Below are 20,364 nucleotides of genomic sequence, written 5' to 3'. Positions count from 1 at the left end.
TAGATGGCTATGAAAAATGTGTATGCGAGGAATATTTTAGAAATCTACCAATAAAGATGGATTTTTTTCCCAAGATAGGTTTAAATAAGTTAAATAGGAGGAAAAAACATCCACATTTATTATAGCTGACTTTGTCCTGGGAAAGTTTTAATATGTACAAAGTACAAATAGAGGGCTGACACACAGCTTCATTCTTCCACTCCTTTCACTGATACATCCAAGGATTTTCTACCACTCATATCATTATTTTTGCATCTTGATTGCACCAAAATCATCATTTTGTTTTCAGCCAAGGCAGATTCTTTTTTCAAAATTTTTATTGTAAAGATACTGTACAGAGGGTTACAGTTACATGAATAAGGTAATGAGTACACTTCCTATTGGGCGTTGTTACCCCCTCCATTGTTTTCCCCCTACCATCCCTTCCCTCCCTACCTTCCCCGAGGTTCTTTTTTTTTTAATCGTGATTAAGTGATTACACAATTTCCCAAATTTCACAGTATTGTGGAATAATGATGCACATTTAAAGTCACAAGTTCATTCTAACTTTCCTGGAGCAAATTGTCTATCACGGTCTATAACATATAACGGTGTACACATATATACCATACATGTGATCAGCAGCATGGAGATATTTAGTAGTGGTTCGACCAGATGAGTGTAAGTTCTTTGTTTCTTAATTTTGTCGTATCACCTAACATTTTGGATTTAACATCCACTTATCAGGGAGACCATGTACCGTTTGTCTCTTTGCTCTTGGCTTACCTCGCTCAACATGATTCCTTCTAGCTCCATCCATTTCCCTGCAAATGCCAAGGCAGATTCTTAAGGTAAGGAAGGCACACAGCAAATGCCCAATCATAAGTGAGTTATTCCCCATCTAGTGAACCAAAGCACTTTGCTTATATGAAATTTTCAAATAAAGTTTCTAAAAATAATTTTAAGAGAACTTTGTGCATGTGTGCATAACTGTTTCCTGATCTAGATTTTGTTTCTCAGAGTTCACAGGCAAGGTTGATGTTCACCCTGGTTTTACCATGCCATTTATTTATGGCCAATTACTATTGTTACATTTAGAATAACATGGTGTGGGGCCTGTCATTGCAAAACTCAGCAGTATAGTAGAAGCTAGGAGTAAATAGGACCAAAAAGACTGAGTGCCTTGTGAATTTGCCAGGTGGATTGTTAAGAATAGAACCATATCCAAAGCATAGTAATCATCATGATTTATGACTGAACTAAGAGTCCAAACCTAGTACTTAACATTCTAAGGGGCCCACCTGGACTTTCTCCCTTGAGTGAATAAATTAGTATGTAAACAGGTAACAAAGACTATGCTTATACACATGTCCAATTCAGTTGGATATAGGAAGCAAGAAAGTATAATACCTTTGTTACTCATTTCTCAGACTATTAACAGGCCAGGCTTCACTTTTTAGCATGTATTGTTTATAGCAGAAGCTATTTGCCAAATACAGAAATTATGCCATCTCTGGGGTAGGTAATTCAGCTTGTTCTGGTTAGCATCTGATACATATATAGCTATCTATATAATATACATTTTATGTATATTTAGCATCTAATATATGTATCTCATTGGCTTCTGATATATATACATACACATACATATAGTTGTGTCATAATTACATATATACTGTTATATTACTATTATATATATATATATATATCAGAAACTAATCCATGAGTGACTACTAATGTCTTCTCCCATGTCAAGAATTAAAAGTGTCTAGAAGAAGCTAAAGTACCTTCTATAGACAAAAATAATGATCCTAGTTTGCAGAGCCAATTATGAAAGCATTGTGTCAGGGCAATATAGAGCAATATACTCTTGGTTTCTTATTCTAAATTTTATACTTTAAATCTGGAAATAAAGGTCACATTACTAGGTGTAGCAGTATTGATTGATGTCCTAGTAACTTGGAAGTCTGAGGCAGTAAGAAAACTTCATCTAGGAGTTTGAGGCCCAAGTCACATTGCAAGACCCTCTCTCTTAATGACAAACAAAACAGATAACCTCATCATGTCCTGTCTTCATATATGGAAATTTTCTCATCAAGTTTTAAAATATTGTTTGATAAACTGATAGCATCTGTGAATCCCAAGTCCTTCATAACTTTACAAGTGAATGGTAAATAAGGAGACTCAAGCAGTATAGCCTGCAAACAGAAAATAAATATCTCTGAAAAAGATATAAAAGGAATATAGTTTTTATGTTTGCTTGTTTTTGGTGCTGGTTCTGGTACTTAAACTCTTTATCTGCCCAGGGTTGGCTTTGAACTATAATCCTCAGATCTCAGCCTCCTGAGTAGCTAGGATTCCAGGGATAAGCCACTGGTGGCTGGTTGATATGTAGCATTTTTATAGGGTTTTTTTCTTTCCCAAATAAACAGTCAAAATAAGTCATAGAGACATAAATGTATTATAAGGATGCCTATATTATGAATCATAGCAAAAAAAAATTGTATGCCTGGTGTTAGTGGCTCATACCTATAATCCTAGCTACTCAGGATTCTGAGCTCTGAGGATGGAGATTCAAGAGTCTGTTATCTCTAGTTAACTACCAAAAAGCCAGAAAATGGCACTGTAGCTCAAAGTGGTAGAGCATTAGTCTTGAACATGAAACAAACTCAGGGACAGTATCCAGGCCCTGAGTTCAAGCCCCAGGATAGGCATATACACACACAAAGATTCTAATCCAACAAACAGTAGATGGACTTGCTCATTAAAAATTTTTGGCTGACCGCTGGTGGCTCACATCTGTAATCCTAGCTAAGCAGACTCAGATCTGAGGATTGCAGTTCCAAGCCAGCCCAGACAGAAAAGTTCCCTTGTATCTCTTATCCCCAAAATACCACCTAAAAACTGGAAGTTGAGATGTGGCTCTAAGTGGTAGAGTGCTAGCCTTGAGGAAAATTGCTCAGGGACAGCATCCAGGCCCTGAGTTCAAGTCTTACGACCAACACATACAAAAAATAATATTGTATGTAGACAGAATTAGGCCCTGATGGCTCAAGCCTGTAATATAACTACTTGGGTAGCTAAGAACAGGAGGATCTTGGTTCAAGGTCATCCAAGGCAGAAAATGTCTTGAGACCTCCTTCTCAAATCAACTGGGCACAGTGCACATGCTACTTGGGAGGCTGAGACTAGGAGGATCATGGATCCAGGCCAGCTTGGGCAGAAAAGTCAATTGAGATTTAATCTCATCAAGGGATATAATATTCAGTAGTTTGTGCTTTTGATCCCATTGAGAAAGAGAAGTCTGAAGTTGGCAGATCATAGCTAATGCATACGAGAAGCCAGAATCTGTCTTAAAAATAGCCACTGAAAAGCAGGCAGGGGTTTTGACTCAAGTGGTAGAGTAATAGACCAACAAATGTGAAGCCCTGAGTTCAAACTCCAGTACCACTAAAAAAATATAAAAATTAAAATTAAAAATATTGACCAGATGGTGGTGGCTCATGTCTGTAATCCTAGTCACTCAGGAGGTTGAGATCTAAGGATCATGGTTCAAAGTAAGCCTGGGCAGAAAAGTGCATGAAACTTTTATCTCCATTTAACCAACAAAAGCCAGAAATACAAGTGTGGCTCAATTGGTAGAGTACCAAGATTTGAGTGAAAATGCCAAGTAAGAGCACAAGGCCCTGAGTTCAAGCCCCAGCCGTGGCACAAAAATAAATAACTAAATGAGAATATTGTATAACCATACATACATTTTGACATCAAGATTCATTTTACTTTTTCTGCCATGTTAAATACTAAAGAATGACAGTGGAAGTTCTGCCCTCTCCTTTGGCTAAAGCAGAGCACCAGAAACTAGTTCCTGGTTTTGCCAGATGAAATGTGCCAGCAGGTAACTAAAGCTTTCTATAGTGATACTTGTATTCAGATTTGCTTATTCATTCATTTCGGCTGATTGGTCAAACACTGAATGTAAAACCTGGATCTTATTACTCCGCTTGTTGTCAGGAAGCGTGGGTTGATTTGAAACGTTGTCTGGCTTCTCTGGCAGTGACCTGTAAGGTTTTGCTTTGATTTCAGCTACAGGAAACAGAGACTCTGGAAGCACAGGCTCAGAAAAGGCTTTTCTACACATTTCATTTTCTTGGTTTTGCCTTATGGATTCTTCTTCTTTGAAAATACTCTTTGCTTTCTCCAGCACAGTGTTAACACAGACTGCCTATGGGGTTAAAACATTTTAAAATGTTTTTGAGGTTACAGACAACTACAAATAAAGTCAATATAGTGCTTAACATAAAATAGTTAATATATGTATTATATGTATTAATACACACAATAAAAAAGCACTTCCTTTCAGGAACTCCAGACACACAATAAGCACTCAAAGATTGATTTCCTGTTCTACATATATGAAGACACAATCTGGGCAGCAATATGCTTCAATAAAAATATGCTTTGCATCTTTGCTATTAGCTGTTTCACATTAAATAATTTTTTTTTCTTTTTGTCGGTTGTGGGGCCTGAACTCTGGTCCTGGGCGCTGTCCCTCAACTCTTCAGCTCAAGGCAAGTGCTCTACCACTTGAGCCACAGAGCCACTTTTGGTTTTCTGGTGGTTAATTGGAAGTAAGAGTCTCACAGACTTTCCCACCCAGGCTGGCTTTGAACCGTGATCCTCAGAGCTCAGCCTCCTGAGTAGCTAGGATTACAGGCGTGAGCCACCTGCATGAAACTTTTTTTAAAGATGGAATTATTTCCCCAACATGTTTCTATCTCCAAGTGGGGCTTTTTTGTTTTGGTTTTCTTCTTTCCAGCCTTTGTGTATACCTGCTTATACAATAGAAGGACATGGGGAGGGGGAGGGAGGGAAGATGGGAAGGGATGGGAAGGGGAAACAAAGGAGGAGGCAACAATGCTTGATAAGAAATGTTCTCATTATCTTGTCCATGTAATTGTTGCCCCTCTGTATGGTATTTTCACAATAAAAATTAAAAAAAAATAGAAGGACATAAACATTTTCATGAGAAATGAGTAAGCTAGTAGATAAATGATTTCTAAACATTTGATCCACTTTCCCTGTTTGGCAAAATGAGCCCCAAGAAAAGGACTCAAATGAGTTTTTTTTTCTTGCTATTGTTTCTCACATATTTATAAGATGATTTCTTTGTTGCTTTGTATGTCCCTCCCCCAGGGTATAACCCCTGTTTTCACTGTATTTGATGTTGGTAGACTTCATGGAGGAGAAGGAAAAAAAACAAATTGTTTAAATAGGGATACAGTTGTACTCATTGCAACAATGAGATGTACTAGAAGCTATGTCAAAAAATGAACTTTACAACTTTGGCAGGGGGGAGGGGAAGGGAAGATGGGAGGGATGGTAAGGGGGAACAAAGGAGGAAGCAACAATGCCTGATAAGAAATGTACTCACTACCTTGCTCATGTAATTGTAGCCCCTCTCTACGTTATTTTCACAATAAAAAATGCCATTCAATGCTTTAAGGAGAAGACTAGTCAAAATTAGAGAGAAAAATAACTTCAAAACATGGAATCACAAACTATATTCATTAAGCTTATCTGTAAACTAGTGATGGAGATAATCCAAGGAGTTAAGGCAACCAAGGAGAATAGAAAATTCCATGAAACATAAGAGAACCTAAATTAGTTTATTTTTACAAAAGAAATGCCTCGATATGACATAATATAGCCTATAAACAGAAGGCTTCTTTTTTCTTCCCTTCCTTCCCTCCCTTCTTGTATTCTGAAATCACACAAATACTAATGCATATTAATTGTACATATCAATGTGTTTCACTGTATCATTTCTATATCTGCATATATCATACAGATCTACCCTCTAACTACCCTCTCCCATGCTCCCCTTTATGTATCCTCTTCCCTTTGACCCCTTACTTCTCTTACTAGTCCCCCTATATTTTCAGATCTACTTAAAAAAAATCTAATATCCACATATGAGAAAACATATGCAAAATTTTCCTGTATCTGACTTTTGCCTAACATGATGACCTCTAGTTCATTTGCTTGCAAATGACATGACTTTACTCTTTTTGATTGAATAACAAATGCAAATGACATGACTTTACTCTTTTTGATTGATATGTATTTTTACCCTGTTTTTGGAAATCCATCTGTTTTGAGGTACATAGACTGATTCTATAAAACTACAAAACTACAAAACACATGCAGGTATCTCCTATGTGTTCTGACTTCATTTCTTTGGCACATATTCATGGGAAGGGGATCTCTGGTTCATATGATAGCTCTATGTCTACTTTTTGAAGAATCTTCATATTTTTTGAGGACTCTTCATATTATTTTCTATAGGAGCTCCACTAATTTACATTCCCACCAATGATAGGAACAAAAGTTCCTTTTTTTCCCTACATCCTGGACAGGATTTTGTTTTTTGGGTTTTTAAAAATTAAATATATATTTTTATTGTAAAGATACTATACAGAGGGGTAACAGTTACATGAGCAAGGTAATGAGTACATTTCCTATCAAGCATTGTTATCCCCTCCTTTGTTTTTCCCCTACCATCCCTTCCCTCCCCACCTCCCCAACTACTCCCTCCCCACTCTCCAAGTTGTAAAATTCGTTTTCAAAATAATGTTTTGTACATCTCATTGCTACAATGGGTCAACCTGTATCATTTTGTTATTTCCCTTTCCCTCCCCAAATTAGAAAAGTATATACAAAGATGCAGGGCACCAGAATCAAATATAGTGAAAACAGGAGTTATATCATGGGGGAAGAACATACAAAAAAACAAAAAAATTCACATAGTATAAGTACATTAAAAACTACAGCAAGAAAGATAAAACCTCTTGTGTCCCTATCTTGGGATTCATTGCCCTTAGCATCATCTTATATGGCCATATAAGATGATGGCCTTTTCTGCTTGTCCTAGACAAATACTAGTTATTGCAAATAAGGGAAACCATGGGACCTATGTTTCTTTGGGCCTGGCTTACTTCTCTTAATATAATTTTTTAATAATATTTTTTAGGTTTTTTTTAGTATTTAAAAAAAATAATAGCCATTTCATTGGGATAAGATAGAATTTCTCATTTGGTTTTCATTTGGATTCCCTGATAGATAGTTAAAGATGATGAGTATTAAGCATTTGCACTTTTTTAAAAGAAATGTGTGTTCAAATCATTTGCCTATTTGTTGGTTATAATACTAAATACTTGTTCTATTGTTTTTGTTTTAGTTCTTGATATATTATGGATGTTGCTCATCAAACAGATGAATATTTGGCAAAGGCTTTCTCCCATTCTGTAGGTTGTCTCTTCATCTGTTGACTGTTTCCTTTTTGTGCAGAAGCTTTTTACTTTGATGTAATCCCAGACCTGCATTCTTGACAGCATTGTAGATCTACTATGCAAATCTAGGAACTGCTGAACACCAGACTTCTAGTCAAGATATTTAATTTCAGGGTTTTGCTTTTTTCTTGATTACATCTGAATGTATCCAAGCCCACAGCTATAAACTTTCAATCCATCACTTTATGGTGCAAATAGTCCCACTCATTTAATCCTAATAGGATCATTTCTCTGTATTGTGCTATGGGGGAAAATGTTAGAAACTGATTTATTTGAACAGTCCTTCTTCCTCACATATAAAATTATATCTGTGCCCATTCTGATAAGCTATCCCTTGGCCTTCAAAAGTGAAGTGTCTGGAAAACACAATATCCATGTATCTTTAACTTCTACCCTATCATCTTCACTATTGATTATTCTGTATCTCTTCATCTTTACTCTTAACCAGCAATAAGATGAATATCTACCATGCTAAAATTTAAAATCACTTAGATGCTGCTCCCCTCTAGACTGTTAGAACACCCATTGTTTCTTTGGCCAGTCAGAGTTAATATTCTTAATTCCCATTTTATCATCTGTTCTCTCTGAAAATTGCTTATTTCTGTCTTCTTTATCCCATCGTGCCACTGTGGTAAAGTTCTCGATTTGATTAACTCCAATACCTTTACTATCAGGTTTACAATACTTCAAATTTTCATTGTGCTTGATTTTTTGTAATTTGTTTAACAATTACTCAACTTTCTGAATCTGTTTCCTCCACACTGTTTCCTTTTAATCTCTTTTCTGCTTTTATGATATTTGCTTCTTTTCTCATTTATGAATGAATCCCTTCTTTGCTCAGTTTTAATGTCCCTGCTCCTTACATTTCTGTTGGCTTATCCCTCTCTGCTTGGCCTGGTTGCAGTCATAAAGCATTAACATACAACATAATATTCTACTTGTTTTCAAAACCACAATTCCAACCTTGAACCTTCTTTGGCCATAAATGCATGTAAGACCAATTATCAACTCACCAAAAAGTGTCTATTGTCTACTTAAAACATTTCTAGCATCTAGAATAGTATAGGATAATTTCAGTAGCACTTGCAAAATTGAAGTTTAATTTGGGTTTTAGTTTAGTTTTTGTTTTGCCACAGCCATTTCATCCTATTCATTTCCTTTGCAGTCTATTTATATCAGAGCTCAGTTGATGTCAATTTTGTATTTATATTTAATATCAACTTGCAAAATATTTGATTACTTTATTTTTAACTGAAGTGATTAGTGTTCTTTTTTTTGGGGGGGGGGGTCCGGTCATGGGCCTGAACTCTGGGCCTGGGCACGGTCCCTCAGCTCTTCAGCTCAAGGCTAGCACTCTACCACTTGAGCCATAGCTCCACTTCCGGCTTTTTTTTTTCTGGTTATGTGGTGCTGAGGAATCGAACCCAGGGCCTCATGCATGCAAGTCAAGCACTCTACCACTGAGCCACCTTCCCATTCCCTAACTGAAGTGTTTAAAACTAAGTTCTACTTTTATTTTTTTTTCAAGAATATTGTGGCTACTCTTGTCCTTTTGTATTTCCCTGTACATTTCAGAATTAACTGGTTAACTTTCACATAGAGACACACACTTGCTTGGATTTTAATTGCACGTAACCTATAAATTGTGGGAAACTTTTAACACTGTTTTGTATCTCAGTAGGATAAAAGTAACAAAAATGTATAATACCCTCTGACAAAATGATAAAAATTATTGACAGAAATTTTAAAAGTCCAAAATGAATTCCTGATGTGTCATATTTGTTGCCTGACTAGAGAAAAAATTTATTCTATTAGTTATAAAGATATCTTACAAAGCTCCTGTAACACAGTTCTGTATTGGTATAGGAGTAGATGAACCAAGGCAGAATAGAGTCTATAAACAGACCTACATAAAAAGAACACCCAATTTATTAAATAAAAGTGTTAGTGGTGTTAGAAAAGGACTTGTTCCTGATAACCTGAGTATTTCTTAATTTATCCATGGAGAAAATATGTGGCCCTTACCAATTTTATAAGTACTATAATCTAAAAGTAAAGGCAAAAATAATACGCCTGCTAGAATAGATAGATGAAACTGTTTTCATGACCTTGAGTGTAGGTCAGGATTTTTTTTTAATTCACACAACACACACACACACACACCATCTCCAGCATAACATGTAAGAATATGTTAAGTTAAACTGCATTAAAATTAATAACTTCTGCTCTTAATGAATAAAAAGAATAAAAAGTAAGCCATAATATTAGAAAAAATTCCTCACAAAAATCAAAGAAAGACATGCTCTTGAATATATATTAAAAGTCAAAGCAATAATTTTAAAAGTTAGATAGCTCTCAATAGGAAAATGAAAGGGACTTTAACTGAAATTCATTGACACTATCAAAATATCCTACTAATGTATGCAAAGATAATCAATCTCATTAATTAGCAAGGAGATGCAAATTAAAGCTCCAATGTTATATAATACCACCTTCCCACAGAAATACTAAAATGGGGTTGGGAGCATGACTCCAATGGTGCAGTGACTGCCTAGCCAAGAATTAACCTGGTATCACCAATGAAAAATACTTAATATGCAAATTATTGACAATATTAAATGTCAATGGTGATATAGAACAACTAGGATTCTTATTCTAGAGTGAGTGTACATTGTTAAAAAAATTAGAAAATGCTTGAAATATCTATTAGAGACAAACACACATACAGCCTGTAACTTCACCAAGAGATATATACAGGACATTTCCAATTACCTGATATAATGTAGAGCATTGTATTTACACACAATTAAAAAATTCAAACATTTTATGATATTACAAGCTAAAACAATGGCTGCCTTTAAAAGGAGAGAAGCGATTGCAAGGTAGCAAGAAAGAGTCTTATTGCATGATGGTAATGTCTTGTTTCTTTTCAGTTCTGATTAATAGATTAGCCAGGCACTAGTAGCTCACACCTGTAATCTTACTTATTTAGGAGGCTGAGACCTTGAAGGATCACATTTCAAGGCTAGCCAGGGCAAGAAAAGTCCATAAAACTTAATCTTTAGCTAACTAACAAAAATCTGGTCAACAGGTGTGGATTACATGGTAGAGTGCCATCCAGGATCAAGAAAGTGAGCAAAACCATGAGTTCCTGAGTTCAGGCACCACACACATCATGCACACACACCCACATCATGATGGATTGTGATAATTCATCAAGCTGTGAGCATTTTGTACATTAGTTTAAAAAATAAAACACAATTGACTATTAAAAGGAAATAAAACCCTTATAATTGATAAACAAATTTCATACTTTTGTACTACACAGCACTTGTTACCACATATTGGTCACTAATACTTGTGTTCTCTGAAGTCAGAGACCCACTGTGGTAGAATACAGAACTAAATCCATCAGGGATTACTGGCCAAAACAAAACAAATGCAACAACATTAAAGCAAAAACTAAAAATGTTCTGACATAGGTGTTCAAATATTGTAATCAACTTTTGATACAAAGTAATTTGAGTTATTTAAGCAAATTTCTGGATTGATTTGACTCTCAGGAAAGTAAATGTCTAATATGAAACTATACTGTATAGCAAGCTATACAGTAGCTATAGTTATACAGAAAGTTAGCTTACAAATAGTCCATTAAAGATAACACTGTACAGTATAGTGTGGTGTTCTCATAGCACATAAAATAAGTATATTTTTAAAAATAAGTATATTTATTAAAGTATATTTATTACTAGATTTAAGTGATTTTCTTAACTTACCAAATAGACTAGTGCTGCATAGGAAGCATAGATTATGCTAGTTAAAGCAGCTTTTGCTGGAAAAGAAATGATTTCAAACAAAGAACCCCTTCTGACCTGTAAAAACAGAAATTATTTTTTATTAAAGTAAAAATTTTCAATATTATATTTTACAATGTTACTATCAAATGAAAAATATTTTCTAAAAAATGACATCAATGTCCAAACTCTTTGGGATTTTTGCTATTTGAAAATATATTAGTTTACTGTTCTCAACAAAAAGATACTTCCTTTTACTAATCAAAAGCTTGGACAAATCTATAAAATTCTTGCATTTATGAAATCTAAATTATTTTCATGATTATGAACTATGCTCACTAGGAGGTGCTTCTTGTGTAATATTAGAAAGATACAGTCTTTGTTCAGATTCATGTAATCATTCTTTACTAAACTATTCACATTTAAACAAACAGCAATCAAAATACTAAGCATTTCCTAGAGATTAATGAGCTGCTTGGAAATGTTAACCATGAGAAGGTGAAGGCCAGAACTGACCTTAGATGGAGGAAAAGTTTGTGCCCAAAATGAATTTGCCTCCCAGATGTTTCTAGTTTCTGGTAATAAGAGTTCTTGCCTTAAAACATCCCCATATAATATATTCAGTTAAAGAGACACATTTTTTCTTTACAGGCCACCTTTGTTGCCCATTAGGAAAAACATCCCTTCCCATTCAGCAGTGAAATGGCAGTTAGCCATGCTCCTCCAAAGAGCCAAACCACTCAGTCCATGGCCTCAATGAACTTCCAAATGGTCCAGGCTGTAACTAATAAAACCATGTAAATGCACCATAGAAAATGTGCAAACACTAGAAAGAACAGTGTGCATGTCTTCATTAAAAAGTTATTTAGGGCTGGGATGTAGCTCAGTGGCAAAGCGCTTGCCTAGCAAGTGTAACGTCCTGGGTTTGATCCCCAGTACCAAAAAAGAAAAGACAAAAAAATACAGTTAACCCCCCCCCAAAAAAAATACAGTTAAAAAGTTATTTATAGCCTTGAGGGGCTGAAATAAAGCTCAGTGATAGAGTGCTTCCACAGTTTGATCCCCAGCAAAGTATATATATATATATATATATATATATATATGTATATATATATATATATATATATATATATATAATGTGTGTGTGTGTGTGTATATATACATATATATTATATTTTTTTAATGCATGTGGGCATAATTCTGTTTAGAAAACTAAGGGCAATGAGGAAATGAGGCAAAGAGGATGGCTGAAGCCCAGCAGTTTAAGGCCAATCTAGTCAACATAGAAAGACATTGTTTCAAATTTAAAAATGTATTTAAATGGGGCTGGGAAGATGGCTCAGTGGTAGAGTGCTTGCCTTGCATGCCTGAGGCCCTGGGTTCGATTCCTCAGCACCACATAAGCAAAAAGAAAAAAGCCGGAGGTGGCGCTGTGGCTCAAGTGATAGAGCGCTGGCCTTAAGCTGAAGAGCTGAGGGACAGTGCCCAGGCCCAGAGTTCAGGCCCCACGACCGGACCCAAAAAAAAAAATGTATTTAAAGCATCAGAGAAATTCAATAACCAATGATAGAAGAATTGCTAGGAAATTATACTGTATCAGTTAAATATATGTCGTGTAGCCTTTATAAAAGGAGCTACAGCTGGTGACTCATGCCTATAATCCTAGCTACTCATGAGGCTGAAATCTGAGGATTGAGGCTCAAAGCCGGACCAGACAGAAAAGTCTATGAGTCTCTTAACCACCAAACAGCCAGAAGTAGAACTGTGGTGCTAGCAGTAGAGCACTAAGCCTTGAGCAAAAGTCTCAGAGATAGTACCCAGGCCATGAGTTCCAGCCCCAGGATAGGCACACACAAAAAAGTACTTTTGAAGAACATATAATATCTTGCTAACACTTGTGTGGATTGTGTAACTGGCCCTTTCTATGTGCTTTTTAAGCCAAGCACTTGCTGTGACACATTACTGAAGTCCCAGATTCTTGGGAGGCTGAGAGAGGAGGATGGTTTGGGCCCACAGTTCAACCTGGACAGCACAAAAAGATTCTCATCTTAAATAAACCACAGCAAACAAGAACTATGTGTTTTGCAAGTGTTCTATTCAGTTCTTTAAAAAGTCCTGTGAAATTGGTGTTCTATCCACATTGCACAAATAGAGCTAATGGAAGGAGAAGCAGTAAAGCTAGAGTTAAAGCTGGGATCCTGTTGCAGGGCCTAAACGCTAATGGTATCAGTAAGCTGTGTGGCTAACACAGCTGTGCTGCTTGGCATGCTAATGGAGAGTGCTAAAAGAAAATACTGAAATAGTGAAGATTTACCTCATGAGTTTGCTGTGAATATAATAAAAGGTTAGTAAAGTACTTAGCAGAAGGCCTACCTAGCAAGAAAGGACATGGTGGATATTATTTATGTCTTATGTGATATGTAAGGTTCAAAACTGTAAGCTATTCCATTTCAAACAAAACCAGACCAAATTGATCTATGTTGTTAGAAATCTAGAAAATGGTTGTTCTAGCAAGGATGAGAATTAGAAATACAGTTTTGTATAATGGCTCAGATCAATAACTCTAGCTACTCAGGAGACAGAAATCTGGAGGATTAAGATTTGAGACCAGCACAAACAGAAAGACCTAGGAGACTGCATCTCCAAAATAACTAGCAAAAAGCCACATTAGAGGTGTGACTTGAGTATTGTACCAGGTAAGTGAACAAGCTGAACAAATACAAAACCCCGAGTTCAAAACCTTGGCACTGGCAAAAAAAAAAAAAAAAAGGAAAAGTTTTTTTTTTTTTCCAGTTCTGGAACTTGACATCAGGGCCTGGGCACTGTCCCTGAGCTTCTTTTGCCCAAGGCTAGCCCTCTACCTCTTCAGTCAAAACGCCACTTTCTGGCCTTTTCTAAGTAGATTATTGGAGATAAGGGTCTCATGGACTTTTCTGCCTGGGCTGGCTTTGAATCATGATCCTCGGATCTCAGCCTCTTGAAATAGTTAGGAGTACAGGTGTGAGCCACCAGCACCCAGCAGGGAAAGGATTTATATATAGAATGCTCATTATATTCCAAGTTCAGCTGTAATGGAGATATATATATATATATATATGCATATATAATATATATATAGTTTCATTTTATTTTTAACAAATCTACTAAATATGTATACAAAATTGAGAGATATTCTAGTTTCCCCGAGTGTCTAAGTTGAAAGAGCACATAGCATTTTCTTAAGTGAAATTGTTACATAAAAGTGTGCATAGAATCCTGTTGTAGTATGTTTTGTTTTTGCGTACTTTGCTTAGTAAATAAAGAAAAAATGTTTGTCACAATTCCTTGCCTCTTTCTTACATGATTTATGAAGTGGAGAAAACAGGAATACTGTCCAGCTGCTAGCTCAGAGAGTGGGGAGAGTCCATTCTTTCTTTTTCTTCAGGCTATACAAACTCCCCGATGTATGTGTACATAAGTAGGGAAATTTTAGTTCATTTCCTCCATAAGTCAACATGGAAAATTTCTCAAGAATTCCTGGCTTTCATAAAGAATTTCCAGGAAATGGAGCAGTTTGTTTTTTTTGTTTTTGTTTTTGCCTCTTCTTGTTGGAAGCATCAAAATGACAGCATGGCTTTGAATCCAACTATAAGGAGATAAGCATACAAGGAGACCAGACCCTTTGGGAGAAAGAAAAGCAGATACATTCCAGCAGAATGCCTCCTAGCAAAGTGGAAAGATTCATGAGTCTGTGAATACATAAGTGCATAATGGGAAGTCTATATTCCTAAGTAGTAAGTAATCTATTAAAAAAGTAAAAGTGGTGTCTGCATGAGAAAGTAGTTTACTTCATCTTTCTCACATTCAGTCCTTCGCCTAAAGGTAATTAGAACTGATTACCTTCAAGATGAATTTTATGATATGTATTATGCTTGTGAATAATTAATGTATTGTATTGCCTAAGGGAGATTTTTTTCAATGGTTTTAATAAATAACTTCTATTTCTGCAACAAATCATCCCTTTAGAAAATATATTTTCTCCAAAATTTATGTTGCTACTGGAAAATTGCTGTTTTCAACTTTATGACTCACTTGCAATACATATTTTTCATATTATAAACCACTACACTTCATTTTTGGCTTACTTTTAGCAGGAATTGTGCATGGTAGAAACTGAAACAAATAAGAGAAGCTTGATAATTAGGAGTCTTTATTTAGATTCTCTTGACTTAGTTAGATTCTCTTGACTTAAGAAAATCCTCTGAACCTTATTACATTAATTTCTATTTGCATATTTGAGTTAAAGGCATTTTGGTATCAATGTTATGTGCATATAATTCTCTTATAATTCTTTTTGTTTATAATGTTCATATCTACAATGTGTGGATAATTGAACATTAAAAATGTTTCAGTATTTAAATTTGTCCCACATTATTCTGATTGCCTCATCTTATAAAAGTACCTATGTTGAAGGCTGGGAAGGTAGCTTAGTAGAAGAGTGTTTGCCTAGCATGCACGAAGCCCTGGGTTCAATTCCTCAGTACCACATAAAAAGAAAGCTGGGCACCAGTGCCTCACACCTGTAATCCTAGCCACTCAGGAGGCTGAGATCTGAGGATCGTGGTTCAAAGCCAGCCCGGGCAGGAAAGTCCGTGAGACTCTTATCTCCAATAAAAGCACTAGAAAACTGGAAGTGGTAAAGCGCTCGCCTTGAGCTGAAGAGTGCAAGAACAGCGCCCAAACCCAGAGTTCAAGCCCCATGACTGACCAAAGAAAAACAAAAACAGAAAAAGCCAGAATTAGCACTGTGACTCAAGTGGCAGAGTGCTAGCCTGGAGCAAAAGAAGCTCAGGGACAGTGCTCAGGCCCTAATGTCAAGCTCCAGGACTGGAAAAACAAACAAACAAAAAAAGTACCTATGTTCAAAAGTACATTTTTTTTTTTTTACCAATTATGTCATAAATCACAAGAGAGCCAAATACAAGCAGTTGAGAAAATAAAGAACCACTTACATATGGCCTGAATGTTGGAGAATTACCAGGCCCACCAGTTTAAGTTATATAAAACTATACCTAAAGAAGGGATACAAGGCAAGTCATAGAGTAAACTTTAACTCAAGAATTCACTAACAGCCAGGCGCTGGTGGCTCAGGCCTGTAATCCTAGCTACTCAGGAGACTGAGATCTGAGGATCGCAGTTCAAAGCCAGCCCGGGCAGGAGAGACCGGGAGACTCCTATCTCCAATAAACCACTAGAAAACCGGAAGTGGCGCTGTAGCTCAAGTGGTAGAGCACTCGCCTTGAGCTGAAGAGCTGAGGGACAGCGCCCAGGCCCAGAGTTCAAGCCCCACGACCGACAAAAAAAAAAAAAAAAGAATTCACTAACAAATGTTGAAAGAAATTCTGACTTCTGATAATAGACAAGTTGAAGGGATGGGGTGGGGAGGAGTGTTTCCTTCAGGTTTACAAAATCTATATACTCATGTATTTTCCTAGCAATAGGGGAGGGGAGTAGAGGGGAGGGGAGGGGAGAGTGATGGAAGGGAGGAGAGGGGAGGGGTGAGAATGGGAGAGAAGAGAAGGAGAGGAAAGGGAAGGGAAAGGAAGGAAGGGAAGGGGAAAGTTATTAGCAGTTCACAGTAAAGAAAGCTGTCAAGAGTTCTGCTTATCCTACAAGATTAAAAAAAGCAAAGGAAGGGGTGGGTGGGAAGGGATGGGTGAGAATTTGAAAGGGGTGACATTGATCAAGATGCATTGCATTCAAAAACTGCTTTGTTAAGTGACAAATCCTGTGTACAGCTACTTAAAGAAATTAAAAGAATGTTTTAAAAGCAGTATGACTTTGTTTACCCATATTCATATACTGTGGAACATTTTCCCTAAGCAAGCTTAGGAGGGTCTTGGGAGGGTCAAATGTCTCTACCTCTGTGCCAATTTGGAAATGTTTGTCTTTGAGAGGTTCTACTTTCTGGAAAATACCTTATTTTCCTAGGTCTGAATAATACCTGCCAAGTTAGCCTTGTGCAAGGCCCAGGAAGAACCCACAGCAGGACCTGATGTTTTCAGGATTGATGACTTAAATTCCAAACTGGAATCTACCAGGAGGGTTGAAGGTGAGAAGAGATCTTTACTTCAGCAAGCTTCCAACTTCCATCCTGAAGTGAGAGCACAAGCTCACTGGGATAGAACAGAATGCCAGCTATGGAGCCCAGGGCTCACCTCACTTCTGTCTGGATTTTGCCCTATTCTAGTCCACAGGATCTATATGAAGTAGAAATGATCATTTCAAATGCCTTGATTAGGGATGCTACAGTCACAGGAAGAGCTCCTGGTCCCATGGCCCTGCATTGGCCTGCCCGAATCAACAACTATGTCTAGGAGCTGACATAGCTTGGCTGAAGTCACATCTAAGCTGATTATCTAGGTCACTGCAGATCAGCTGCGGGCTTCACTCAACCAAGCAGCTCACAAAGCTGGATGGATAGATACACTATTGTTGCATGGGAAAGTCGGAAACCTCCAGGGAATTCTCTGCTCAGGCTTTTCCATTCCCAAAGCCTCACAGAACTAGCCAAAACCTTATCCCTGAAGCCTCAGCCCTGTAGACCCTGAGGAACAACCCTGACACAGTATTTATAGTCAGGTATAAAAGAAACCTTTTCTAATGAGATGGTTAGAGAGGAGGCTTGACCCTGCCCCTCTGTGCTCATGTTGAAAGGCCACCAGAATCTTTTCAACTCACTTCTATTAAGCGTGTTTTGGAGCATATTTGGTACATATTTCAATATGTTAAGAAATTAGGGGGGCTGGGAAGGTGGCTCAGTGGTAGAGCGTTTGCCTTGCATGCCTGAGGCCCTGGGTTCAATTCCCCAGCACCACATAAGCAAAAAGAAAAAAGCCGGAAGTGGCACTGTGGCTCAAGTGGTAGAGCGCTAGCCTTGAGCTGAAGAGCTGAGGGACAGCGCCCAGGCCCAGAGTTCAGGCCCCACGACCGGACCCCCCCCCAAAAAAAGAAAGAAATTAGGGACATGTTCTGGCTAGATCTGAACATCCAACCAGAAAATCCCATGGTATGTTGTCTAGGGAGCCCCTAAACCAGCATCTAGTCTCTGCTTACCCTAAGTATCATTACTGTAGGCTTCACCTCAGACACTGCACATAAAAGGGCTGAAACGTTATCGTGGGTATTGTCAAAGCACTAATGAAAATGTTCCTCTGTTTCCATATTTTTTAAGGAAGTAATCTGTTCCAATGGTATTCCCAAACATACAATAGAAGAGAATATGGTATGAGAGTGTTTGGGGCAGAGCTATTTAAGTTGTTCCAGCTACCAATTTATCTTTCAATCATTTATCATTCTCAGATCAGTGACCAGACAGATCACTTGAAAAAGATCTTTGGAGCATGATTTAAACAGGATACTAGGCTACCTGCCTTCCTACAGTCAAGTTCTCATACAGTGATATCTTTCATGCACTCACAAAGTATGTCCCTTTGCATTCTAGCTCTCGTGCCTCTTTACTCACACCACAAAGTTCTACTATCATGCAGGCAACCTGGAAATTCTTGTAGGAATTCATGTTGGAATTTACTCTGGTTAAGACTAACACTGTACCATGTAACTGGAGGGTATGTGTGGGGTTGGGAAAGATGGAGAATGATGTAAAGGGAGACATTGATCAAGATGCCTTATACTTACAAACTGATTTGGTTACTTGAAACTGTTTTGTACAACTATTGAAAATAATACACATTTTTTAAAAAGATGAACTCTGTCATAGCTTCCCCATGTTATGATTTTTTTTTGTCAGTTGTAGGGCCTGAACTCGGCCTGGGTGCTGTCCCTCAGCTCTTCAGCTCAAGGCTAGTGCTCTAGCACTTGAACCACAGCACCACTTCTGGCTTTTTCTGCTTATGTGGTGCTGAGGAATCAAACTCAGGGCCCCGTGCATGTGAGGCAAGCACAGTACCACTGAACCACCTTCCCAGCACCAATGTGATTCTTGTCTCAGCAAATTTTGACATCATAAATCACCATCCACAAAGCAATCCGCTGACCTCTGCCATATATGTTCCTCATATTTCTCCTTTGTACCTTTGACTGTCTGGGCCAGTGTATTCATATTCAGACTTCTGTTTGTCATCGCTGAAACTTTCAGAGTTGTCGTGTGTTCCTTTCTCATTTGCTACAACTTAGTTTCCCATTAGTGACAATTCTGCTTCTTCACTTGAGTGAAGCTTCTTCATCATGCCTCAAAAGCTGGCAAAGCATAATGCTTCAAGCCTGTAATCTCAGCTCCTTGAGAGGTGAAGATAGGGAGGACTGAAATTTGAAGCCAACCCAGCGCAAAAAGTGAATGAAAACTTATCTGAAATTAACCTAAAGCAACAATGGATATAGGTGAGGCTCAAGTGGTATAGTGTTTACCCAGCAAATGCAAGGTCCTGATTTAAATCCTAGTACAAAAAAAAATCTGACAAGCTCTAGTTCAAAAAAAGTATAAGAGGAAATGATCCACTCTGAGTATTTTATGGTATGGATAACAATAGTCAGAAAAAAATAGCATTCTCTTAATAGTTCAAAAAGAATAATCACTTAAAAGACCATATGTAAGTATGTTTAAAATGATTAAATTGATTTTTTTTTAATTTTTGTGGTAGTAGGTTTTGAACTAGGCCTCATCCTTGCTCAGTTGGTGCTCTACTACTTGAACCACACCTCCAGCCTTGTCCTGGTCACTTTGTAGATGGAACCTGCTGGATTTTTCTGCCATCCAATCTCCTGAATTGCAGCCAACTGAGAAGCTAGGATTACAGATGTGAGCTACTGGTGCCCACCTCTACTGATTGTTTTTTAAGTAATAAACTTGTAAAATATACTTTGAAAAAAGAAGACACTTGGGGAAAAACAGCAGTTTCAGGTTCTAGAAAGATTAACATTGTGTGTGAATGTATGTGTGTGAGTGTAAGTGTGTGTGTAATTATGAGGCCTACAGTTTGAACTCAGGGCCTACGCACTGTCCCTGAACATTTTGCTCAAGGCTAGTGCTCTACCACTTAAGCCACAGCTCCACTTCTAGCTTTTTGGTGGTTAACTGAAGATAAGATTCTCATAAGCTGGGCTCCAGTGGCTCACACATGTAATCCTAGCTACTCAGGAGATCTGAGGATCATGGTTTGAAGGTGGCCAGGGCAGAAAAGTCCCTGTGAGACTCCAATTAACCACTCAAAAAGCCACTAAAAAAAAGTAGAGTTGTGGCTCAT

At 37.4% G+C, this 20,364-nt stretch overlaps 1 protein-coding gene across 2 annotated transcripts in view; it reads right to left on the bottom strand.

The window, feature by feature from the left end:
- Window positions 1-3,735: 3,735 nt before the first annotated feature.
- Window positions 3,736-20,364, bottom strand: part of Spata9 (spermatogenesis associated 9) — a 29,862-nt gene continuing 13,233 nt past the window's right edge. Inside the window, exons 4-5 of one of the 2 annotated variants that reach the window (XM_070031046.1) lie at window positions 11,105-11,200; window positions 3,736-4,201 (exon numbers count right to left, since the gene is read on the bottom strand). In XM_070031046.1, coding sequence (XP_069887147.1) covers window positions 3,917-4,201; window positions 11,105-11,200 — 381 coding nt within the window. In that variant the 3' untranslated portion in view covers window positions 3,736-3,916. The remainder of the gene's footprint in view (window positions 4,202-11,104; window positions 11,201-20,364) is intronic. The other variant, XM_070031047.1, reaches the window with a different exon arrangement.

The sequence above is a fragment of the Dipodomys merriami genome, unplaced genomic scaffold (assembly GCF_024711535.1).
Source record: "Dipodomys merriami isolate MVZ:Mamm:240054 unplaced genomic scaffold, mDipMer1.0.p SCAF_20, whole genome shotgun sequence".
Classification (NCBI taxonomy): Eukaryota; Metazoa; Chordata; class Mammalia; order Rodentia; family Heteromyidae; genus Dipodomys; species Dipodomys merriami.
The sequence above is the reverse complement of the archived record's forward strand: the minus strand, read 5'-3'. Positions and strand labels throughout refer to the sequence as shown.